Consider the following 26,518-nt stretch of genomic DNA (forward strand, 5'->3'; position numbering starts at 1 on the left):
GGAAGAAGGGTTCCTGCTCTGACAACAGCAGCCGATCCAGGACAGATGTAAAATACTACACGTCGCTTTGGAGGGCCAGAACAACTATAAACGTTTCTTGATAACTCGACGTATTCAGATGAAGGAGTTGCACACATGATCTATGATGAATATAATTAACCACACAGAAACTTGCACCGAGGGACTCACTAGTTGGGGATGTAGACCTGCTTCAACTTGCTTTCTGCCTCGGCTGCTTTTAACCGTTTCTGGAGAAGAGACAGAGGTCGAGGAGGAGGGAGAGAGTAGAGAAAGAACGGTGGGATTAGAGAGGTTAGCTCCAACAATGCCCCATACCAAATTTAACTGATTTTAAGACAGAGTATAGATTTCTGAATGAAACTGACTCATTTAAAATGAGAAATGGTAGGTTTATGATTATTTTTGTTATACAATTTAATTTGGAGCCACTCTGATGCCAGAATCTAGAGGTTTGCCAAAACATAAAATCAAACTGACAAGAGGCCAAACTGAGAATAAGTGAACATGATTAGGATCCTTTTGGGCCTGAAATGGGGCCAGAAAAGGACGAGAAACTCTAAAAGAAATAAAGTTAAACAATGTTCCTTTTTCACTTGGTATACAAATCAGATGCAAAAAAAAAGATGAATGTGTAACACTTATTGGGCTATAAAGAATAATAAAAATACAATTAAGTTATACATTTTTAAATGAATGAATGTTTTTACCTGCTGTACATATCTGTCTGTGGTCTTCCACATGTAGTAATACTCAATAATACTTGTGAGGGACTTCCAGGGCAGCTGGAGAAAAAGAGCAGGCACAGTGTAATCATTATTTCAGTGTCGTCATTAATAAAATGGGGAGAGCATGCTGACAAAGAAACGTGAAATTATTTCTACACACACTTGACTGTCAAAGACACCTTTTAGCAGTGGAGTCAGCCCTCCCACACAAATATACACATGTCTTTAGCCAATGGAATATACTCATCTGTCACAAAATTACTATTTACTTTGAAGAGATTTTGTAATATAAATTAAACAACTGGCCAAAGAATCCGTCGGAACCCACTGAAGTTGCACTGTAAGGTTCCCTATGAGAAGTTTAAAAGGAAAATGAGCTGTCAAATCGAGGGCCCCATCCACAATGATAGTGTAGCTGTGTTGTGTGAGAGAAGGCTTGGCTGGAAACCTAAGGGAGCAGCACCGACAGTAGCCAGCCACCAGGTGGTGGAGTGATGCACACAGTGAGAGCTCGGCACAATGTGTATTAATAGAGTCCACAAACGGCAGCACTTCTCAAAAGATATTTCTGTGGAATGTTTCCCTGGATAAATGGTCATTGTGCTTAGCTTTGACGTTTTCACTCTACACTATGGGCTGGCTGCAATCTTAGCGCCCAAGACTTCTATTGTGCTTGAAAGTTTTTCTGTTAAACGACGGCTGAATAACTAAATGTCCAGAAGAAGTTCAATTCTAATTCGAATGTGGTTTTTACGCTCTAATCAGAACTATTGGGCATCCCCACATGCAGGCTGATGAGCAGCACACCACAGTGCTCAATGCCTTCCATTACACTATTTAATCAAGCTGAAGCTTAAAAAAAAGATCCAAAACATACAGAGATATGATGTATAAAATTCATCCATGATGACGCCGCGCCACAAATAAAAGGAGTGGTTGGACATTTTGCACATGTTGCTCATGCTTGTTCATGTTCTTGCTAAGATCAATACCACTCATGTTCGTTACCATTAATATACTTTATCTGTTACAATTGGAATGTCAAAAATTGGGACAATTTAAGGTGTTAGAAAATGCATTTTAATATTTTTCCGCCTCACATTTGCCTCAAAAACATTTAGCGTCACAACCACGTGATGTATCAGCCCCAGCTGTAGGATGTGGTTGAGGAAATACCACTACCAGCATCTATAAAGCTCACCAATAATCATGTTATACATTGTTTGTTTAATCCGTACAAAACCAAACTGTATAGTTGATTTATTATACAGTTTGGTTATACAGACAGACTTTGACTTCTTTTCGTACCTTCTAAGAAGGCTCGCCGTTTCTCCCCTCTTAATGATCAACTAAGTTAACATCTACAGGTCGCAGTTTCAGATTTCATTTCCCCAAATACTACTCCATGACATTTGTTTTTTATTGGTTTGCTACTTACAAAATCCTGCTGGATGTCGGTGAAGTCTTTGCCGTATTTCTCTAGCGCCTCCTCAAACAGGTTGGCCTCGGAGGCGCTCCACTCCTCCATTTCATCCCTGCAGAGGACGGGCCCGCCCTGAGGCACCAGCGCTGTGATGGCTCGAGTCATATCATAGCCTGTGGCATGGAGGGTGTCCATGGCGTGAAACTAAACAGGAAAAAAAAACCGTCAGTCTCAGGACTTGTTGTTTGAACCAGTTCTGCAATGATGTTATTATTTATGTAACAAGAACCAACCAATTATGTTGGTTCTTGTTGGGAGGAATGTGACTTAATATGCAGGCCCTTGTTCAAGTCACTGCGCATGGCTAGTAGGCCTCTAATCTATGTTTTAAATATGAGGACAAGATCTAGGGCAGAGTAGACCCAAAGCAGGCGTCTTGGGCCGCGTGTTTGTCGAGGCCTGTGTGTGGTTATCCATAACAATCACTGTCAGGCTAGTCTCGCATTGCCTGGCTCTACCATACATACATTCCAGGATAGGAGGGGGGGGGGGGGGGGGGGGACACACTCTGGGGTTGTTTGCATTTCTTTAAACCAATCACAATGATCTTGGGTGGAGCTTAGCTCCGAACACAGCGATGGTGGCTCTGCAAAATAATCTCGGGAAGGAGCTTGTTTTGGTGGAACATACCCCTCAAAAGAAAACACCCCATATAATATTAAATGAAGTTAACTGATCACACAATACAGTAATGCGAGCTATATAAATGAGCTGGATACATGGTTAAAACGTAATTTGCTTGTCAGTGCATGGCCTGCGTGATGTTACTTAATCCACAGCCATTCCCACCAATTGGTCGCAAAATGCACAGAGTTAGATAGTAAATGCCGTAAACATATTCTTTGTAAATCTTTACAATGAGTCCCAGAATTAACTTAAAAGCTCCGGACTACTAATAGACACAATCATGCATGTACACATGCACACTACATTCATTGATAAACACAACTGCCACACTTTCCACCTCTGGTGTGACGCTGATTTAACCCATGGGGGTTTTCATGTGTGTGTATGTATGAGAATCTCACCAAGGTGATGTCTCTGGAAGCTGCAGCAGCACTCATGTGCAGGCTGGGCTGCCGGACAGAACTGCTGCAGTCCAAGGCTCTGGCGAAGGTACCTACTGACCTTTGGGACACAAACATGACGCAAAATATAAAGAACACTGTATATATAGATAGACAGCTAATACACTTTCAGGTTTACTTTCACCATCTAGATTTGGTGGTTCATTTACAGTTCTTTTTCTGAAGCATTTACGCACAAAACTAACCCAGTGCTTCCTGATAAAATATTCAGTGTTGCAGTGTTGCGGAGCCAATGATACACCTCCAGCCAATTTGATATGAAAAACCTACAACTTGGGCACCTGGGTAGATCACCTATTACAGAGTGCGCCCATATTGAGGCACAGTCCTTGACGCAGCGGTCGCGGGTTTGATTCCCACCTGCGGCCCTTTGCTGCACGTCCTTCCCATCTCTCTACCTTTCATGTCTAACGCTATCCTATCTAATAAAAAACGTAAACATGCCCCCAAAAAACTAAGCAGTCTTATTTGGCTAAAAAATAAAATAAAAATTAAGTTTATCAAATGAATCTTAATGCAGAGATCCCACTCCTATAACTTCAAAATAAAACAGGAACCAAGAGACTAATAGCTCAGCTTAGCACAAAGACTGGAAGCAGGGAAACAGCTAGGAAGCAATATGCGTGACATTTTCTTCTTCTTCTTCTTTTTTATTACTTGGATGCTTTTGCACTTCTGTGTTGACTTACCGAGCTACTACTAAGAACTGGTCAATCTGTTTCTCCGTCAGTGAGCTGTTGGGGTCCCAGACCTTCTCCTCTAGTTTCTCCAAGTCTCTGTCATCATCCTCGCCTACACAGACCCAGAAGACGCACACATACAGACACAGTTGGTCCTCCGCTGTTCAAGGCCACTACGGCCTCTTATTAACCCCATTCTTAAATCCCACAATCAAATTAGATTTTCTTCCTGGTTTATCCTTCATTTAAATGACTACCTCATGCAAAGTTCTAATGAAACCCACAGTTTTAAATAGGCGGGGTCTGTCAAGCAGCCAGCATGCAAGCCAACAAGCCAGCCTGCCTGAGCTTCTAACACATGTAACAGAATTTCAATAACATGGGTTAAATTAGAGAGCTTGGTGTTCCCATGATGCCTAATTGCAAACTCAGAGGTTTTCCCACCTGCTAATAATAGAACCTTGGCAAAACACTGAAACCTAAATCTGGCAGAAAAATAGTCACATTTTAAAATAATTAAAAAAAAAAAAAACACTGAATATCTGTACACAATAATGGCACAAAGTGTCTGGAAAATGTCTTTCAGACTTGGTTGAATGAAGGTAATCATAGATCTTTTTATGATAGACAAGTTGCAAAGATAAACAAAAACTTTTATGTGCAAGGTATACGGTCTAACCTGACATTAACAGAGTTTAAAACGGCCACATTGGCGTAAGTTACTTCAGGCTTTAAGATGTGTTCAGGCAGCGAGCGGTCGCTGCCACCGCCTCCATTCTTTTCAATGGAACGGTTTGCAGCGGCTTATGAATTTGCACAATTATTTGCCACTGCCTATAATGCAGTTTATGATGGTTCATCTTGCTGCCTTGTGACCATGGCAACCATAGAAACTGACGTGGGAAACAATATATGCGCTGATTTTACTGAGTCCAAGTTCCCTGAATGATGCACATCTTCACCAGCAGAGAACGGACGGACTAATAAAAAGAAAGGGTTTCGGCGTTAAAGGCTGAGTATCCAGTCCGGGACATTAAACAACATTTATGACACTAATTAGCAATTCTTGCTATATTAATTGCATTATATTAACCAAGTCCTATATTTTAAGCCACAACCCGCTCTATTTACCTGCGGGATGAGATTACGGGTGCAGGATAGCAGCAGCATGTGGTGTACAGGCTGGTAGGATTGGAGGTAGCCAGTGGCGGCCACTTAAAGTTCATGAAATGTTCCTGACAATTGAGCAGTTACAAAAACATGAAAAGTTAAGCGGTTCATTATGGCTCAGACTGCCATATTAATGCTGAGAAATTGCTAAAAAAGAAATCAGTATACAGGAGGGTGAAATAGACCCCTGCGGGAAACGTTAATGTGCTACTCTGTGAAGAAGCTTCTCTGGAAAACTGTGTCAGTTCAAAAACGCACGAGATTTAAGTTCAAGTAGGATGTACCTTCTTTCAGGAGGTCGGTGATGTCGGCCTGGTACTTGTTCCCAACGCGGATCTCTCCCTTATCAGCCAGCAGAGTCTTTTGTTGAGGGTCATACACCAGCGAGTAGAAGAAGGCATCCTGGGAAATACAGTTGGCAGGAAGGCGTGAGGATAGTATGAAAGGAACAGGAAGCAAGACGGGCAAACGAAGTGGCGCGAGAGGGGAGTGTATCTGTCGGTGTGTGTGTGTGTGTGTGTGTGTGTGTGTAAGTCTTCCCCTCTGCTAGTCTCTCGTCTCCTCATTACGGTATGTGAAAAGAACATTCTGGGTCAACATGATGAATAATTCATCTGGAACCAAGAATCTCTTACACTCTCTCTCTCTCTCTCTCTCCATCCTGAAATCTAACACACCTAAACACAGTTTAAAAGACCCCGTCGTGTAATTTCAGCTTAAGGAGCTGGGGGTACGTACCTCCCGGTCTATGTAAGACTTCAGCGCTTCGGTCTCGTTCAGCAAAGTGACACAGCACTTCCCCCTGGAGTCCAGAAAGAGATGTAAGGAGAGGAAGAGAGGAAGGGAAAAGCAGGAGGGAGAAGAAAGAGTGAATAGTTAACATTAGGGGTGATGCAAAAGGTTCCCCCCCCCCCTTGTTGATTAATCTGTTGATATTTTCTAGATTACTAGATAAAATGTCACAAAATGGGGGAAAAAAAGGAAGAAAGAAAGAAAGAGGATCAGTGTTTCTTAAAGCCCAAGATGACGCCCTCAAATGTATTGTCCAATCCACAACTCAAACATTATTTAGTTTACTATCACAAAGCAGTGAAAAAAACTAGAACATATTCCCATTTAAGAAGCTGGAATTCAAAAAATATTCTTCCTCCTTCTTCCCCACCCGATTAACTGATTAATTGCTTATTAAAATAGTTGGCGATTGATTTAATGGGTACTCTTTGCAGCTCTAGTTATCATGTGAAGCACATAATAAGAGACAAGACTTAAAGTCCAGGGGATTACACGTTGCATAACTGCTGGTCTGACCGTCGACGGGTAGACTTTAATGACGTAGGATGCATCTGAGAAACTGCAACAATGATATTGATTTGGTTCCAGCTGGCACAGCTTGTTACTTTAAGTGTGTTGATGCTGGCAGCCCTCTTCTCTGTCCCTCAACTGCTGCTGACTGAATCCAAATTATTTACCAGCTAGGCAGTCATCCCTCTGTAGCCCAAAGCAAGCCCCCTTCAGCGGGGGGGATAAACTCAAAGCATCTCGTGTAACCTCGCTGCTGCAGCACACAGGTGTTAAGTAAAAAAAAAAAAAAAAACTAATCAAGTTTGAACCCTACCTAAATAAAAACGGCTCAGAGTATTTTTATTCGAGCAGATGTCAGTTTGCTCTCTTCAGACATGTCAAGTAATAAGGTGTAATGGTTAGGTGGGTTTGCCCGGAGCTTACCGACGAGCAAAGGCAGTTCTATATGTAGGAACAGCTTTCTGTTGACATTTAGTGCTGAACGTGCACACTGCATGTGAGTGGATTATTTATTTTATGTCTGAGTTGGTTGAAGAATGAAAGCTGACTGGCTCACACGGCTCCGCCTTCCCGTCTTTCAGTGCTCATACAACCTTGTGTGTAGCAGATAATGCGAATGAAGGAAATCAATAAATAATCACAGCGCCATCCTCCTCCAAGTGAGTCAGGAAACTGCAGTTTTCACAGCCACACATGCAGAATTAAAAAAAATTAAAATTAATTTGATCTATGTATTTAGGCTATGGAAATAGAATGGAAGGTAATAAAACAATTCCCAGAGATAATGGGTAAAGTTGTCAAATGGTTTAATTAGATCTCCAAGTTCATTAAAAAGCAGTGTGATCAGAGAGGAAAGAAGCATTTGCTGCCACTGAATAATTTATGCTAACTCAAATTTTCATAGAGCTGCTCCGATTACTCGACTGAAAGAATAAATTAATCACCAACTATTTTGATGATCAATTCATTGTTTCAACATTTTATTCAAATGTGAGTATATGCTGCTTTACATTTGGTGTAAAGTGAATCATTCTGGGTTTTGTGTTGTCGGTTGGACAAAACAAGACATTGGACGTGGTCACCGGCTTGTTCTTTAAGATATATGTGATACACAGATTTCTTTCTGTCTTTTTTCTAGACCAAACTATTTTTAAACTTTTATTTATAAAAACAATGCGTGAACGGCTGCTCTGTAAACACTTGTATCTGTAGATACACCAGTTGGTCTTGCGTTGCATTTCTGACCAAATAGCTGCTCAATGAGGGTTTACTGTAGTATTAAACTATGCTTGCTGTAACCACGGTAACGCAGGTGTCCAGGATGCTACAGTATGAGCCCCACTCTGCCTCTGATTGACTAGTACTTGTGTCCGTCAATGGTTGGGGCTGGTTAGGTTTCAGGTTTAGGATCCAGGACAACAATAAAAAAGGTATCATCCATTTTTTTACAAGTGAAAAGAATTCTCCCAATGAAGCAAGATAATAGCACAAGTTTTGGAACAAATTGTGATTACACTGCAATATTGTTTCTTGTATCATGGCAACCGCACTTTAAAATACCTTTATTTTACGCCATTTTGCTTACTCAGTCTACCTTATAATCATTGTCTATTGTTTGCCTGTATTTCTTGTGTGCTTACTTGTTTGTGTGTTTTTGTTCTTGTTTTTTGCTGTTATTGACAAAAATGGTGCTGCTGTAATAACAAAATTTTCCCGTTGTGGGATGAATAAAGTATAATCTAATCTAATCTGATTTTAAATCCCCTGATCCGATTCATTTTGACTTGTTTCGTTTCAATAAAAAAAATAAAAAATGTATTCCTTGTGCTGTCTTTCTGTCAAAATTGAAAATCAACACTTTAAGCTTTTTTTCAATGTTTTTAACTTTTTCTTACATTTTTGTCCTTTTTCCCCCCAATGTTTGTCACTTTTTTTTAAAGTTTTCAACACTACGTAACATCAAGTTAGTAATTTTAGTTTACAGTTATTTTTGGAATTTATGGTCAATAAACCTCATATATAGGAAATAATACCTAATGTTTTAGTTAGAAAAGCAGAAATTAGGAATTATTTAGACTAAAATTAAAGGAATGTATGTTGATGGATAATTACAGACTGGAATATGTCAACTTTTACTCAATACCATTTGGAAACCACTATAAGTTGTTTTCTTCAAATGCTATAAAATTGAATAAGACACCCTCAAAATGAATGAAAGTAGAGATTTCTACTTGCCAAAGAGCGTTTCAATCATGTTATCTATATGTGCATGTTATCCATCCATCTATATATCTATATTTTTTTTATTTGGACTCTATTGTAATCCAAAGGATTTGTATGGAGGCTTTGTTCACGGCCTGGGATTGGATTTTGCTATCAAAAAATCTCTTGGGTGAAAGAGGGAACGACAGAATAAACAGACTGAAACAGATCCTTCAGAGGAGTAGTAGCAGGCTGCTATTACAGCAGTGTACCTGATGTGTGTGGCAGGTAAAGACTCCAGTTGGCGGGACAGGAAGAGCTCTCTGTGTCTGAGCTGGTGTTTGTGTTTCTCGGGGAGGTCCGTCATCTCTGGATTCTCCATCTCCTCCTCCAGCTCCCCTGGGTGGTAAAAAGAGGGGCAAAGGTCAACGTACACCCATCGGACGAGATGGAACAATGACGTCCGCAGGGAGAAGAGGAGGGGGATGCAAATGTATCGGCTGCAGCCACGAAACTGTGTCAAATGCACAACAAGGGAATATAACGCACAAGGATGCACATTTGATGAGCTGGAACAATAAAGTCCTCAGGGTGAAGGAGACTTCGGTATACACACACATATATTTTACATACTTCGCACTGATAATGTGTACAGGAGACCCGCGATATGAATCAAACAACATCTGGCTACGGTTTTCTCCTCCAATTCTACATTTCCACCCCATATTACAAAAACGACATGTTTCACGGCGCTCAGTATTCTCCATCACTTTAATGCCCTCCAACTGTGTTTTCATTATACTAGTATTTGGGTAATCTCTTGTTTTTCAAGCATGAAAACTACTACAAGAAGCTGAATGGGATGTTAGAAAACACCAGTGTAAAGTCTATTCTTCAGAGCGATCCGCTTAGAACAGCAGAACGACACAGCAGGCAATTCTGTAGCTTCCATTAAGAAAAGGTCAGTATCTTTTCTTGGAAATTTAGGACATAAAATGCAGTTAATTTAAATTCACACTGGTTTTTCCCCAAAGGTGGATAGCGATACTTCTTTTTTTTTATAGACTTGCGTGTCCTGAAACTTAAACACAAATAATTAAATACAACAATGCAATGCATTTTTCCCATCAGAATGTATACTTGGTAGAGAGAAACCCCTCAGAAAACTGAGTCCCTGAATCTTGCCATCATGAAAACTACCTTTGAGCAAATAAGAACAGTTTAATGTCTTAAAAGGTTCAAGATTGGAAGAGGTGTAATTTGGTTGAAAAAATATTTCAAACGTGAAAAGAGTCAAATTAATTTGGATAGCTTCAGTTTTATTTCCCCAGGTTTGGAGATTTCACTTTCTGAGATATCTGCTGTTCCAATTCAATGGAGATTTTATTCTTTGTTGCTAAAAGAACTGAAAAAGAAAAAAAACATTGGAAAAAAAAAAGCAATGTTGTTTCTCAAACAATGTTGTCAAAAGTCAAAAGTTACTTTTTGGAACTACTTTCTACTAAGAAAGAAAAAAAAAGAAGAAAAAAAAAATTGATACAGCACAGTATCGCAATATTTTCGGTGGTAATACTGTATCGATACACAGGCGCCAAGTACTGATCTTTTATTTTATACTGTATGTGTTAGTGAGTTTGTCTGCTTGACAATCCCATTTTGCAGCAATGAAATTGAAGTATGAACAAAAAGAAATGTATCTTTTTAGATAAAACAGATTCCTTTCCGGTTTCCTTTCCATCATTTGAAATTGGGAAAAATTAGAAGTTAGAAAAAAAAAGTTATAAATTGCAATATATCGCGGAATATTGCAATATGTTTTATATCGCAACAATATCGTATGGTGGCATAAGCATTGTGATATCGCACCGGGAGGCGCTTGGTGATTCCCACCCATACTTTCTACTTGTTCTGTGGATTATACAGAGTAACAGGGACAATATCTTTGTATGTTTTGCTGTTCGTAGAAACAAAAACAAATCTCAAAGACATCTCAAAACTTAGGCGATTAAAGCGAAGATTGGGTGAGTGGGCAAGTGTGTGTGTGTGTGTGTGTGTGTGTGTGTGTGTGTGTGTGTGTGTGTGTGTGTGTGTGTACTTTGGGTGAACTGACCCTTTACATTAGGCTAAGATTACAGTATGGGTTTAGGATAGACAGAAGCAGAAGGACGTGTTTATGTTAAAGTTGTGATACTGTGTTGTGCTTCCATAAAGTATCATCCTGACCTGTCAACCGTGCATGTCTTTCAAACCGCTTGCAACACAGAAATTGTAAAGGCGTTTCCTACAACTTGAAGAAGTTCCTCCAGAGCCACAGAAAACATGAACGGTTTTCACAGGGTGACTAGCACACCGCTTGACTAGTAAAGTAGCATTTCTCTTCAGGCTTTTGCTGCTGATTGAGCTAATTTCTCTCAAGCCAGTCTCAGCATGTACGCCACTGTGGCTGGAAGCGCTAAAACATGAATTCTCAAAGACCTTTCTTTGATTCCAGGTGTAACTTTGTGTACCCTGGTAGCTTGGATTAAAAGATCTGATGGTGAAAAACAGTTCTCGGTAATCGTCCAAAAATGGACGGACGGATGGACAGAGCGACTGTTGAAGCCCATTTGAGCAGTTTATGTGTGTGAGTCATCCTATAAGAATAGATTTAGCTGCTGCTGGTAGGCAACATCTTCAATGCACCTTCGCTTCCTCACATGTGGATGAGGAGAACGGACGAAATGAAGGTGGAGAAGAGGAAAGAGAAGGTGAGCTGGACAGGGAAATAGATACACAGAGAGACAAATAGATGAGCACAGAGGAAGCAAAGTGTGACAAAAGAGATGAAGACAGAGCGACATAAAGACAAAGAGGAAGAGGAGCAATAAGAGAAATCAGCAGGGAGAGCGGGGGAAAGAGAGGCAAAGACACAGAGAGAAAGCCAGAGGGAGGGTTAGAGAGAGTAAGTGCAACAGAGAAAGAAGAGCAGTCGGTACGTGCTCCAATTCATTCGGAGTTTCATTAGAGGAAGCGAGACAGAAAGAGGGAGACAGAGAGCAGAACAAAAGCAATCAAGGGATTTTCAGGAGAAGATGTGTGGCCAAAATCAATAACTACTCCTTCACTCCCTCACTCAGCCCAGCACTCAGCACATAGCAGATGCACTATCAGTTCCCAGGCAGAACACACACACACACACACACACACACACACACACACAAACAGGTTATTAATGCAACAAAAAACACAAGATGCAAAGGGAATAGGAAAGAAGGTGGGACGTTGTAAGAAGGTGAGCAGATCATGAGTTGTGTGACTTGACTTAAACATGCGTTTTGTGGATACCTAATTCTCACATTGTGTGCACATGCTTTACATTTACATTATGAGGTCAAGTTCCATCCAGCCTGGCAGCTCATAAGGAGCTTGAAACTGGTAGTGCCGGTGGCGTTTCCCCTACAGGGCACTGCATTGGCATGAAAATCCACAACACAGCAAAACTGAATCAAAAGGAGTGTATTAATTATTAGCCCGTGTGAAGGGGAAGTAGGGATGATCACGAGCCACACACAAGACACACTGCAAAATAAAACCAACATGTGTATATTTCTTTGCACTTTTTTTGACAGCTGATCAGTTGGAACAATAAATGAAAGAAAACGAACTTCAAGAAAATAAATGACAGCAACTCTTGAGTTATGCGGAGACGGTGTTTGAAGAGAATGACAGCATAATGGCACAGACGCTTGTTTTTTGTTTTTTTTAAACAGAGCTACACTAACCAAACTGATGGACTGATGGGAACCAGGCACATGTACAATTGTAGAGCAGACCGTTGTATTTCATAGATAACCAACAGTCATGGGTTTCTGCCAGGAAATTGGTAAGCAGTGTGGTAGTGAGCACTGCCCACCTGACTGCAACAAATTGCGATGGCTGTTTGTTTTCACTTTTCTCAGCAAGTTCTTTTCATTCTGGCCAATCATTGTGACTTGCTGCGATTGGAGGATACAACAACAAACGGCAGACACACACTATTCATGCCTCATGATCGTCACCTTAACCCCTATAAATATGTGTCGTTTGCTGTGTGATGCAGGGTAATCTTTAAAATAACCAGAGCAAGCCCAGAAAATATGCGTAAACCTCTGAACAATGAGTGGATTCACTCTTGGATGAAATATGACAAATGCAGACATGATAGCGTTTAAGGAAATACATTAATGGAGCAAGGACGGGGTGTACCAGATGCTTTAAGTTTTTTGTGTGTGGAGAAATTAGCTTTTAACTGCAGCTGTATGCTCATATCCATAAATGTACACGCATCAGCTGACTGTCCCCCTGGCTGAGTGTCCTAGAGTAGCAACTCAACTCCCCAACCTCGGTCCTTCCTCGCCTGATCCGAGCCAATCTCCTGGAAGTGCACCCGCACCATGCTCTCTACAAATTGCCTCTCCATCTCACCTGTCCCAACCAATTATCAATTATTGATGAATGGGTCGCCTTACGGGGCTCAGAGGCGTCTGCGAGGGGAGGGTAAGAGCAGGCCTGAAGCTCAGAAGGGGAGGTGAGGAGAGCACCGCAGGCCGTTATTACATCAACACAGTGACTGCGCCGCTATGATACACCGTGTGTGTGCGTGGAGGTGGAGACACAGACCCAACACAGCTACATGCTTTTGCTCCAAAATCATCGGTCGAAAGGAAAATAACCGTTTACTCACAATTCAGCAGGGACATCCATCAATAAAAAAATCAATACAGAAGATATCGTCTGGGTGTTTAATTGCGGTAATATTGTGACAGAAGTTAAATATTGTCTTCAAAGCTGCAATACAGTAAAGTAATAAAACAATTCTGACCTTACCCAACTGTCCTGTCTATTATCAACACATTTTTTCCTTCTCAATAACCAAATTAATACCTATAGTCTTACCCAAAACATTATCACATAATCAACACCGATTTTGGCAATGCTGCCCTAGCCTGGCTACGCCCTCCTACGTACTTCTGCTCAATTTTCATTTTCCTTCAGTACTCCATCTGGGTTTGCGGTATAGTCTTGGTTTGGGGAGTGGCGGACAGCGCTGACGTTAAGGTTCTGTAACCGTCGGTGAGTTCTGTACTTATGGCGGCAGAGAAAGATGAGAGCGAAGTCATTGGGTCCGTTGTGGCAAAGCTGCTGAATATCCAGAAGTTAAAGCCTGAGCAAGAACAATCTTTGCTGAGTTGTGTTGGTGGCCACGATGGGGTTGGGGAAAAGTTCAATTTTCCAGCTTGCTCTTTCTGTGGTGATGGCGTTAGCTAAGGCTAACGCTAGCGATGCTAAGCCAACGTCACAACCAAACGTTAAACAGAGTACTAAACTTCAACAGAGTACCCGCCTTCAATGAAGTTAACACTTGTCAACAGAGAGTGGCCAATGAAATGATGTGATTCAGAGGGTGTCTTCAGATCTGGGGGCTATGACATGTTTGCCCAGTCGAAGGACAGGAGTTTCAAAAAGTATTTCCACTTTACACAAGTGCATAGTGAACATGTATTATTCCGTTCACACCACATTCCAAACAAAAGAACAAGAACAGCATAGTCAGTAGAAAACAAAACTGCTGATAATTTTCCGTGACGTGCTGTGTTAGGTTTGCTATGGGACATCAACTCTAGCTGACAACATTTTATCCCTAGAGTTGTAAAAAAAAAAAAACAGGGTAATAACAATAGAGACCCGGTAAGTAATGGGGCTGGGCGAGAGGGAGAAAATCAGATATCAAGATATTCTTGACAAAATACCTCAACACCGTGGCGATATTCTAGGGCTGACAATTGGTGCTTTCACAAATTATCTTAGATTTTAGATAAATAATCATTAGTATTGTGGACATAATGACTAAGTCCAGTAGGTTCAGAAAAGTACATCACTTTCCTTTAATGCAGCCTTTAAAAGCAGGAAAAGACAACACTTGTATATCACAATATAACTATATCCAAAATTCAAGACATTACCTAGTCTCATATCACAATATCGATATAGTACTGATATATTGCCCAGCCCTAGTACGTAAAGTGGCCTTTATTGAGTGAACAGATCTCGAAGTGTAAACTCTTGTACAAACAGCTAAGTCAAATGTTTCTGCATTTTCACATTGTTTGGGATTTTGTCACTTTCTTAAAAGGGACCTCTTATTAGACCCTGCCGGCGGGTGTGGGTAAATACCCGCCAGGCAGGGTCTAATGAAAACGTTTTTCAAACTCCACGTCTACTTTCTCACGCAGGCTTTCCAAAATTCTACATTTATGCTCTCCAATCCCAAACATCTTTGTTGACATCACACAGTTGACATCACTCTCTCCATATTAAACAGCTGTTTTCACATGCTGAATAGTCGCTAGGATCGCTAGGATTCTTCTTTAAGTAACCAGTTACATTTCTTAAATGTCATGTACACAAGAAACAAAAGTCTGTAATTGGAGTGAGGTGGTAGGTAGTGTATGTCATGAAAACATGAGTTAAACAGCAATCAGATTGTTTAAGTACATGTAAACACGTTTTCCGTTTTTTTTTGCTAAATTTCTCTCTGATGCTAACAACAAAAAAGTATTTTTTAGCATAATTTCCTCTTTTCTTCCCCGAAAAACAGGAAAAGTAACTACGTTTTTATAATATTTAAACAAAAGCACAGAATAAGCTGAAACAACAACATGAAATCTCTGTGTGCACCATAAGATGGCACAACTGTCAACATGAGGCGAGGATGTTGCCTTCACCCTGTAATCCTTCCAGCTGATAAGGACACGGTTCCTAAAGCTCTGCAGCTGAATGAAATGGTGAACATATTCTCTTGCTGTAGGACGTAGTTCCATCAAAACATATCATCATCTCATGTCAAATACAGAGAGGCTGTGAAGCTCAAGTAGAACTACTAATGGCAGGAGTATAGCCATCCTGTGAATGAATTCACTTATAAAAAAAGGTAATGAAAGCATTCCAGAAAACGGGATGGGACATAAGTTTATAACACACTTCAGAGCCCAAGAAAAAAGAAACCGCGGCAAATTGATTCTGCACTTATCCCACGACCAGCTTGACTTCACTGGTTGTACCTTTGAGCATCAGTTCACTGGCAACATTGTCACAACATTGTCTATTGTTTATGGGAGCTGGGAGCCACATCTCCAAAATAGGTTTGAGTCATGGCAAACTCAAACGTCTGAGGGGATTGGCCAGCGAGGTTAAAAAATGCCAAGTTCCCCAAGAAAGCTGACCACTCAGAAGGCTGCTTTGCTTACGGGGGAGGGGCTAGTGCCAGAGTCGGAGGCCCCATTGAGGGAGCGCTCAGAATCTCTGCAAGCAAAATATTTGATCAATGACTCACAGCCGACACGCATAAGGACACAGTGCTCACTCACACACACACACAAATGCCATTCTCCATTGATCCATAACAGAACTGGATTTAATGTACCCCTTCAGCGATTCCTGTAACAGGGCCCAAGACGCAAGACCAGCGCGTGCAACCGCGCACACACACACACTTTTTACATATTGCTATATATCTGGAAGCCCCTTGCTGAACTGCAGGCCTTTATAGGAGCAGCCTATACAAACATTACTGCTACGTGTGCCAATACTATCATTCGATGCCTCCTGGGTCTCCTACCATAGAACCCACTAACATTTCTCTTGAGTTCACTTCCAGGGAGGTTTGCTAGGCTGCAGTACCATGGGCACTAAAACGTCTTGATAACAGTACGCATGGTGTACGCAGGAACATCAAGGTCTCTGGACATAGACTTTTAGCTTTGAGATCATTAATGCTTGGCTACGAACTTTGGTCTGACCGCCTCAGGCACTTCTCTGCTTTTCTTTCTTTCTCCACGGAGTGACACATTAAGCGGGTGGAATGCATGATTATCATATTGTACGACCTTGGGTCGAACTTGTGTTCTTGAAATCCAATTATTTTCTCATTATTTTCTAATTTCTAAAAAGGTGACGTTAATATTGTCCAGGCCATTTTGGGATTTCTGTGTGGAACAAGCTATGATTCAGTATTTTTAAAGCTTTTTTTGTTTTTAATTTAATGAATATGTGGATACCAAAAGATGTTTAAATTCCAGAATTTTCTGGACGAAAGTGTTTTTTGAATTAAAAAAATATAAAATGGGCAAGGGTTGCAATATTTTCAGCCAAGACTGTAAATGTATGTTAAGCAACAATGATTACAAGTTAAATATTCATGTTTACTTAACACTCACCATGCAACAAGAAAAAACATACAACATAACAATACGAAATAGCCAAATATTGGTTCTCTTTTCATACCTGGGTTGAGAACTTAAATCTCCAGTAAAAATCCTGCACACAAAAGTAATGTGCAGACAAAGCAGCATATGTTTAAAATGCACACAAATGCTGCAAAAAAAGAAAGAAAATCACAGACTTTCCTAAAGGGACACACACAGACAAACTGATGCTGTGTGGTCCAACAGAACAAACAATCCCCATCCTACCACGGATACACCGCCCAGGCCTCACACACACAACCGTAAGCTCATGCAGTCTCACAAACGCGTAGCACTTCAAATAGCTCACTTTGACGCATGCACACACACACACACACACACACACACACACACACACACACACACACACACACACACACACGCCTGCCACACCCAGTAAAAGTCAAAGGGTTGGCGTTGCTAGCCAAGACTACAGGATGGCAGTGTTTCTAATGTTAGTATGACACCCCTGGCATGAATGGTGCAGTGAGTTAAACCAAACTGTGCCAAAATGAAACAGCTTTTTTTAAACATTATAGCCTGATCCATTTTGTTACTTTTAAGTCTGTGGGTATATTAAATGTCATTTTTGTCAAAGAGTGTTTTTTGTCCAGATAACCAGATAACCTGCCATCCCAGTCCAGATGTGTCACAATGGACACAGTCACTCTGCTTCACTGTGTTCCCAATTTTGCACATCTGGTCTTTTCAAAACTCGCCATGTAACGAAGCCAAATGTCATCAATCATAGCTTCTAAACTGCAAAAATAGCCACCCAAACAATCCTTAGTCTTGAACTAAGTCAAGGTATACAATCCGCAAGTGGTCTGAAAACATTCTATGCCATACACATTTTTAGTCCTATATGTGCACACGATTTTGTGAGATTGAAACACCATGAAAGGTTCCAATAGGATTCAATCAAGAACTTTTTATCTTTGCTCTCCTCTTTCTTCTATTTTTGGATGACTAACTTAACAATTACAGCCAAGATGTGCCAGGATGTGGGAGGTTGGTGGCGGTATTTTCCCATTGAGATTATACTGAAGATGGAAGCCATCAGTTACTCAAGGGAAGGATGCTGTCCACAGTTGGGTCTTCATTCAAATTACATTTTGTATGTTTTTTAAAAATACAGCTCACATTTATTTCAAAGTCTATATCCTGTCTTCTAAGGCAACAAGGTTGGCATGTAGAGAAACCACCTAACAGACCACCATAACATGTTACGTACTAATATCAGATAAGATTCAAGAAAATAGACCTGGTCAAGAGAGGTGGTATCATGTAATGTAATGTAATGTAATGTAATGTAATGTAATATATATATCAAAAAAAGTACATGTCATGGCGATGCACGTTGCTCTGCTGTGGCTGGGTAGCGTTGCATTTCCCCTGACTCATTTCCTGGTTCCCCGTCTCCATGAACAACATGATATCAAGGAGAGGGTTAACTTCTCCTGCTACAGATTTCCCACCGTGGTCAGAAAGCAGAGAGGAGACACTTTGGTTCTCTCACTATGACCCTAGAGTCGGTTTTACTTTGAAGCTAATCAGCGTCACTCTCTCTAACACAAAGGCAGAAACACACAGACAGACATACAGACAGACAGACAGACAGACAGACAGACAGACAGACAGACAGACAGAGACTCTCTTCAGGCCACATAGGCTACAGCAAAAGCTCTGTGTGGAGCCGCACAGCCATAAATCAAGCTTTTAACAGACACATGGTTACCTGCTGCCTCTTCCACATTCTATTTGACCACTAACCATCTTAAACTGACCATCTCAGTCCTTCTGGGCTCCCATATTTCCTGTCTCCAACATCATTTTTTTTAAATCAATCATTATTTTAAAGTATTTTCTCTTAAAAAAAATCTTAGTGCAGATAAAATTAAAAGGCTGATTGAGGTAGAGCCCAGTCCAAGTCTGCCAGCTGTAACCTCGACTGCGGTATGTGCCCCAAACTCTGGAGAACAGCACCGCATTTAAGTACACGCTACTAGACACCCACGCATAAGAACACACACACACACGCACGCATAAGAACACACACCCACCGCCCCCCCACACACACACGTTGTTATATTGATACACCCAACAGATCGAATACCATCTGCAATTAGGGCTGTCAGAGGAGGGGCTGCTGCATTCTGGACCGTTTCTCCCAGCTCAGTAACAGTGCACAAAAACCCAATTTGATTTTGTATCACCCCTGTTGTGCAAACAAGCTTTACAGTCGAGCCACATTTCAGACAGAGTTGTATTCTCCAGTTGAGGGATATCTTGTTCAATGTGACTAACGGCACTTTAACCGAGTGAAAATAACTGAAGAGGGTTGCTCAAAAAGAACCGTTTGAAATCATCTTTACCATGTTCTTTTGTGTTTTTTTTAAATGCCTGGCTTCTGGGTTCAGGTCGGTCACTCACTTGCATGTTTGTCTGCCAGGGCGATGAGTGTGCTGGAGATGTCCCTGCGCCGGTAAAAACACACCACTTTGGCTTCCACGTTCCCATTGGCTGTCTGCAAACCAGAGACAATCGGCGTTACCACGGCAACAAGTGCCACACAGAACACCCACGCACGCACGCACGCACGCACGCACGCACACACAGAGGAGAAAAAACGGCTGAAAATGAGGCTAGTTCTTAACTATGGCTGAAAACACAGTGTGATACTACAGCAATTCTCCAAAATTACAATAAGTGTTGCAGTTATCAGGACAGGGCGGTGTGTTGGGGGTTGTCTGTGCAGCACTAAGCTTTGTTTCCTCAGAGTATAACGACATTTGTATGTTGATATGACATTTGTTTTTAATGCGGGAGCATTACCTGAAGAGAGAAAACTGGGTAAAATAACCTCAACGATTAAGGCTCATTTAGATATTGATTTGTAGCTTTTTTTTAAATACACACAAATTTACTAGAATAGAATATGAATCAAGATATTGACAAAGTGGGATTCGTTAAAGTGTTATCATATTTGTATTTTATTATAGGTAGAGCATATCGGATTAGGATTATTGACGGAGAGATGGACAATAAGCAAACACAGTCAACATGTATTTCTTTACATTCTGCACAATTCCAATCACAGAATAATTGAAATCCAATTTCACACATCTCCGTGTTTGACGAATGGTGCAGTTACAAGTAAAACACGCTTCCCTATTACTGTTTCTGATAGCAATGTAAAACCCATTTCTCTTGAAAAGTGAAAGAATTTTGATGAAACCCAAAAGTTATTTTTGGTTTAGATATTGCTCTTTGGTTGCCTGTCACTGAGATTTCTCAAGTACAGACGCAATTAATCTGTAGATGTCAAATAAAGTGATGTCTCTTTGAGCATTGAAGTTTAAAACTGCAATCCTTACTCATAGGGCAAGGTCAGCAGAACGTAAAGGAGGAGAATAACATGAGAACAAGCTGAGGTTAACAGGTTTACAGTTAGCACTGTGACATGAGTACGGGTGTAAAGAAAACGCATCAAGGTACAATTTAAACATGTGGCAACAGAGCAGCAAAACAGAGAACATTAAAAAGTTCATCTTAATAAAGCACTAGTACATTTGAGTTACATTTGGATTTCAATTATTGTGGCATTTCTTTTAGAATGATTAAATGATTTGTCAATTGGCCGAATAATAATCAGAAACTATTTTGATAAACAATGAATCATTATTTTGAGCAAAACATGCCTGTTATTGCTTCTATTTACTTCCACTTTTTGGACTGAAAAGAGTAAAGAAGGAACTAATCTGCTGGCTGATCAACGGTAAAAGAATTGGTAGATGTAGCCCTGGATTCTTTAACTTCTAAATAAAATAATGTGTGCATATTTTCATTTTTTTTCCAAGTAAAAAGACATTGACTTCATTCAAATTTCATTAAATGAGTCCTTTTCTCGTCACCTAAGGTCAGCTCAGTGTAGTAAAACAGTAATGAAGGACAAGAACACAGTCAGATACATACAAATAAAGTATTCAGTCAGTTCAGTCCCATTCTTAATTTTCTGTGTTTTTCATTAGTTTCCAGTCTTCCCCTTAGATGGTTCTATGCTTTCTAACTGTGCCTCGCAAACCTCATGGAAGAGCAACCTGGAGATCTCTGAGGAGCAGAGACACTGACACTGACAGACAAGAGTAAAGGGCTCACGCTGAGCTCTGCGTCAATCACATTAAACTGTCTCCACATTATCCAGCACAGGCCCGGGACAGGGGACAGACAGCAGGCACCTGCATCTAGTCCACAGAGACGGGCCTCTTTTTCTGCTTCATAGAATGAACAATGTATGAGATGGCAGGCAGGGATGTACCAGACAGCATCCAGGGCAACATTGTCAAGTCATCAATAACGACAATCTTACAAGCTGTTGGCAGTTAAATCATTTTGTTTCTTAAGTAAATAGCGATCCGGGGGACAGTTTCCCACAAAATGAACACAACATTTTCATATGACAACCAATTTTTCAACCGAGGAATCTGTAAAGCTACGAGTAACGATTATTTTCCGTATCGATTTAATAGGCTCGGTTTAGAAACGGTCAGAAAATAGTAAAAGAAATAACACGTACAATTTCGTAAAGACTAAATGGAATTGTTGCTTGCCTCAGACCAAGGGTCTGAAACCTTTACAGTAATGTTCAGCAAAGAACATTTCAGAAGCTAGGACGTAGCGATTTAGTATTTTTGCTTGAAAGATTCCTATAATTAGGATTAATGTATTATCAAAATTGTTACTAATTGGGATCAACAACTCGATTAATCGGAATTCTATCTGACAAATCAGACTGAAGAGTGGGGTGTGAAATCTGATGTACAGCTGTCAGAACTGTGCTGCACTTAAGCACACTCACCTTGTTCAACTCCTCTATCCTCCTGATCAGCAGTGGGTTACTGGACGAGTTCTCAAAATAAACATAATCTGCAGGAGGAGGAAAGGGGGAGAAGGAGGGAATAGGGGAATGGAAAGAGAAAGGAAAAGAGCAAAGAAAAAGAAGAAAAAACGTCAGTCAGCAGTTCGGACCACACTACGACAGCTTAATTAGTCAACAGGAAAGCGCAACACAGACGTCCACTGAATGGGTGTTTAACTCGATTGGGTAAATTTTACACACAGCGGATCCAGCTGTAGTTGGGAGGTCTGACTGAATGGGACACTGACGCACCAACACACAACAAATCTGGCTCTCCAAAGCTTTCCTTTCCGACTGCAGCCATGTGTATCCTAGGGGTGGGAATCACCAGACGCCTCCCCATACGATATCACAACAATACGATATTATTGCGATTTTAAACATATTGCAATATTCTGTCATATATTGGAATTTTTAACCTTTTATCCACCTTCCCTAAAAGGAATCTTTGTCAACATCTGTTTTATGTGCTGCGCATCGGAGTGTGAATGTGTGTGAATGTTTATCTGATGAGCAGGTGGCACCTTGTACGGCAGCCCCGGCCACAGTGTATGAATGGTGAATGTTTCCTGTAGATGTAAAAAGCGCTTTGAGCAGTTGTTAAGACTGGAAAAGCGCTATATAAATACAGCACATTTACATTTATCTAAAAAGATACATTTCTCTGTTTGTTCAAATCCCTTCAGTTTCATTGCTGCAAATTGGGATTGTCAAGCACACAAACTGACCAACACATTTATAATAAAAGATTGATATTTGGCGCCTGTGTATTGATACAATATTGCCACTGAAAATACCGTGATACAATGCTGTCGATTTTTCCCCCCACCCCTAGTATGTCCTCATGCTTTCTTTGTCCTACTGACGCTCATCTCCCCCCCATTTGTGTTGTTGTTGTTTGCGTGCACGATGTGTATGCATTTGTGTGGGTGTGTATGAGAGAGTGCCCAAGCTTTACCTTACCACGCATGTGTGAATTTACTATGCATCCAAGTGTATGTGTGTGTGTGTGTGTGTGTGTCTCCTGGCACTGCTCCAGGCCCATTGGAGGCTTAGCTCTCACCAGGATGTCCCCACAGGCCCCAATCTTGGTAGGGTGCCTGGTTTTAGCCCTCCATGCGTCTTGGCTGAGTGCTGTCAGATTATACCCCACACTTGGTTGGCTGCCTGGAGCTGGAGCTATCCTCTCTTCACCCTGAACCTCACCCGCCCATCCCCCTCCCCCTGGGCCCCCCCATCTTTTGACCGACTAGGCCAAAGATCGCCCGAAATTCCACCAGCATAACCGTGATAGTGACTCGTGATAGTTGTTCCTGCACCTTCTGTGTCCAACACATACTGGTTTAGGAACGCACTCGTCACATAAGCAGACCCAGGACCTGCACTGACTTCCAGATAGATCATCCATTACTATTACTGTCAGAGTTAAATGTTAAAAACCCACCCACAAAAACAACACTGTTAAAAACACCATGTGTTGGGCGCCACAACATATAGAGGTTTACTCCTCAACACAGAGGGCCAGGGTTCGACTCCGACCTGCGGCCCTTTGCTGCATGTCATTCTCCTTCTCTCTCTCTCTCTCCCCTTTCAATAAAGGCCTAAAGATGCACCAAAAAATGATCTTAGATCATTTTCTTGGTTAATCAATCAATCAATCATTTTGAATTTGTTCTTATAATCTCCTGACAATTTATAGACTAAAAAAACATTTTCACATCTGAATCATAAATAGTAAACATTATGTCTGCTGATCTCTGTCAAACAGTGAGAAATCTCAGAGACATGAGGCCCATATACTAATCTCTCCACCACCTGTATCTCAGTAGTATCTGTAACAGACTACAATGCAAAGCAGCCACTGATTCTGAGTAAGGGGCACACCTTTGACTGGAAAACCTTCAGCTCCTCTCTTCCTATTGGTATTCCTCTCTCCACCCACACTCAACCAACTGAAAAGAACAGATTAACACCCTGGCTTTGGAAGGAATCGCAAATGTAATTTATTCTCTAATTTAAGTAGCTAAAAGCTGACAGTAGGTAGGTTCATATTAAGTCAATTCAATTAAATAATCCCTAATAGGATCATTTGTATGAAGATGAAAGAACTTTAAATCGCTTTCTCTCGTTGGGTTAACCAAAGCAGCAGCGGTTGTTCAGAGAGCCTGTATGTGTCTTTCCTATGACGACTTCTTCTGGCAAGCGCATACTCAACATTGGAGAGATCATCACATCACGCCTGTCTACTCTTCACCCTGAAACAGCTTGTTACTAGACTCCACTGCCACTGTGACATCTTCGCCCCGCTGTTGAATATTGAAATTGAGTGGCGCAGAGACTGAAAATGAAGACGCCAGATCAGGCTTGCTCGCTTTCTAACACACAGGGCGCGAGGCAGCGGGTTTGGAGGTCAGAGGTCAGAGAAACTGGCTTGTGACTGGTTGTGATCAGCGGACTGGCTGTGAAACTGTGGACTGTCAAAGTCCGTCTCTAGCATCCCACTTAGTGAGGAGCCACAGCCAAGGCGCCCTTGGAGCATCAAACTTGATTAGCGCTCAAAAACAATTAGTTGATTAATCGATGTCACAAGAAAATTAACTGGCGACTATTGGTAATCAACGGTTTATTTTCAAGCAAAAGATGTCAAGCACGGATGCTTTCAGCACATCAATTGTGAAGATTTGTCGCTTATCTTGTGTTTAATCCAAGGACACAGGAGTATTTTTGGGTTGGTCTGTAGGACGGGCAAAGAATTGCAATTTGCAGATGTCACCTTATTCATTATTTTCATAGATTAAAGAATAAATCAAATAGAAAAGAATACTTGGTAGATATAAATCAGCAAGCCTGAAAATAATTCCCACTGGCTACTAGTGAAAGTGACTGTAGAAAACTGCACTTTAAAAAGAAACTCATTTTCTTTTTTAGCTGTGCCTTTATATTCAATTCAGTATTCAAATTTGTTCAATAAAAGAATGTTACAAATGTGTTCCTGCTTAGAACAGCATTATTAAAATAAACCAAATATAAAATAAATGTCATTGCCCTACATTTTCATTTGATATCAATGATATGCAGAATTTATTCTTTTTTTTTTCTTCTTCCAATTAATTTATGGTCATTTGTGCACGTTAATGTTGTGTTTTTCCTTTTATTATTTTATATTCTTTTTATTATAATAATTTTATTTATTTTAATGGTCATCTGCAAGGTGAAAATGACTAATTACCAAATGTAGTAGGTAAAGATCTTTATGTTAGGATGAAAGATATCTAAGGATTGTTACCTTACTGTACCATCAAAAAGTAGTGTGACATAATGTATGACAGCAATTGAGAAATATTTTTTAAAAAGTTTTCCTTTTCTTTTGAAAGCAGCAGAAATGCAGAACCGAGTACACTTTACTATCCATTTATTTATTGCAAGTAGTACTGTTATCGCGATATCCCATATCATATATTCTCCTCTGATCGTGCTGCCCTATTATCAACTAATGTGCTGATTATTGTTAGATAATCGTTTAAGCGACCGTGATTGTGAGCGACGACAGTCCCTCTGGGAGGAGATCTAGAAGCCTCAGTGGCCGCTCCACCAGACTAGCAAACAGCTTTATCCACCAGGCTGTCAGGGAACTGAACTCTCCTCGCTCTACCCCCTCACTCCCCCACCCTCGCAAGAAACCTCTGGACTCTGAAGTTGCCGTTTCTTCTTCTTTTTGTACATGGCATCTTTTTGCACAAAAACCCGGGACTCTGAAGATGCTGCTGTTGCACATCTTTGTACACTAACACATAATATAGTATTCTTGTGTGTTTTTGTCTTCTAATATTGTTGCTGTTTACTGTCTTAGTGTTAAAATGTCTATTAAGCACTTCTGTTTTTACTCTTGTGGAAGGAATGTCTGTCTTATCACTGGTGGATTTTTTTTGTCTTCTTCAGCATGGGGATGGTGAGAAAAGAACTTTCGATTCCTCTGCATGTCTAGTACATGTGAAGAAACAGACAACACTGCTGACTTGACTTAATCTGTGTGATGTCCAAAATGTTTCCTGAGTTTGAGGCCATGTCTCCAAATATGAAAAAAAAAAAAAAAAAAAAAATGGCTATGAAAGGTTGCCAGAAAACGTAACCAGTAAGTTTAGCATTTTTGCTAGATTAATTATGAAACGTATCAATTACTTACTTACTATAAAATTCTTAATTTTCTGTCATCAACTAACTGATTGATCAACTAATCAATCACCTCATCAGCACTAAAAAGAATGTAAGTACTGTAACTGTGCACACAGCGAACAGATGACCGCTCCCAGGTGAAATGAAACTGTCAATGTTCAAAAGAGCCCTGATCAAAACAGTAGTTTCACACTCAAAAACAGGGAAAGGTCTCATTACAAACCACTGGGAGAAAATGTTAGGGTTTGTTTTTGCGGCCTTCAACGTTCGCCAGCTTCGAGGAGCCAATTAATCGAGAGCCAAAATGCACCATGACCATTTCAGACTGAAGCTGAACCTCAGACAAACATTCAGCTTTAGTGTGGGGATGGGTGAGAAGTGCCGCCACACAGAACGTTTTGTTTTGTGACAGGAACACGTCTCCAGTACATTTAGCGTCACTGTGAAGGTGGGATATTGCGGTCTTCCCTTTTCCTGGCTCTGTAACTGAGGTTA

The 26,518-nt window shown here is 40.7% G+C and overlaps 1 protein-coding gene across 4 annotated transcripts in view; it reads right to left on the reverse strand.

Annotated features, from left to right (window-relative positions):
- Positions 1-26,518, reverse strand: part of mta1 (metastasis associated 1) — a 42,442-nt gene that overhangs the window by 7,958 nt on the left and 7,966 nt on the right. For all 4 annotated transcript variants that reach the window (XM_034858518.1, XM_034858516.1, XM_034858515.1 and 1 more), the window contains exons 2-11: positions 21,791-21,858; positions 19,366-19,459; positions 8,944-9,070; positions 5,906-5,969; positions 5,452-5,569; positions 4,007-4,109; positions 3,258-3,357; positions 2,185-2,373; positions 729-803; positions 190-248 (exon numbers count right to left, since the gene is read on the reverse strand). In XM_034858518.1, the coding sequence (XP_034714409.1) occupies positions 190-248; positions 729-803; positions 2,185-2,373; positions 3,258-3,357; positions 4,007-4,109; positions 5,452-5,569; positions 5,906-5,969; positions 8,944-9,070; positions 19,366-19,459; positions 21,791-21,858 (997 nt within the window). The remainder of the gene's footprint in view (positions 1-189; positions 249-728; positions 804-2,184; positions 2,374-3,257; positions 3,358-4,006; positions 4,110-5,451; positions 5,570-5,905; positions 5,970-8,943; positions 9,071-19,365; positions 19,460-21,790; positions 21,859-26,518) is intronic.

This window comes from Etheostoma cragini, chromosome 20, assembly GCF_013103735.1.
Source record: "Etheostoma cragini isolate CJK2018 chromosome 20, CSU_Ecrag_1.0, whole genome shotgun sequence".
NCBI classification, from domain to species: Eukaryota; Metazoa; Chordata; class Actinopteri; order Perciformes; family Percidae; genus Etheostoma; species Etheostoma cragini.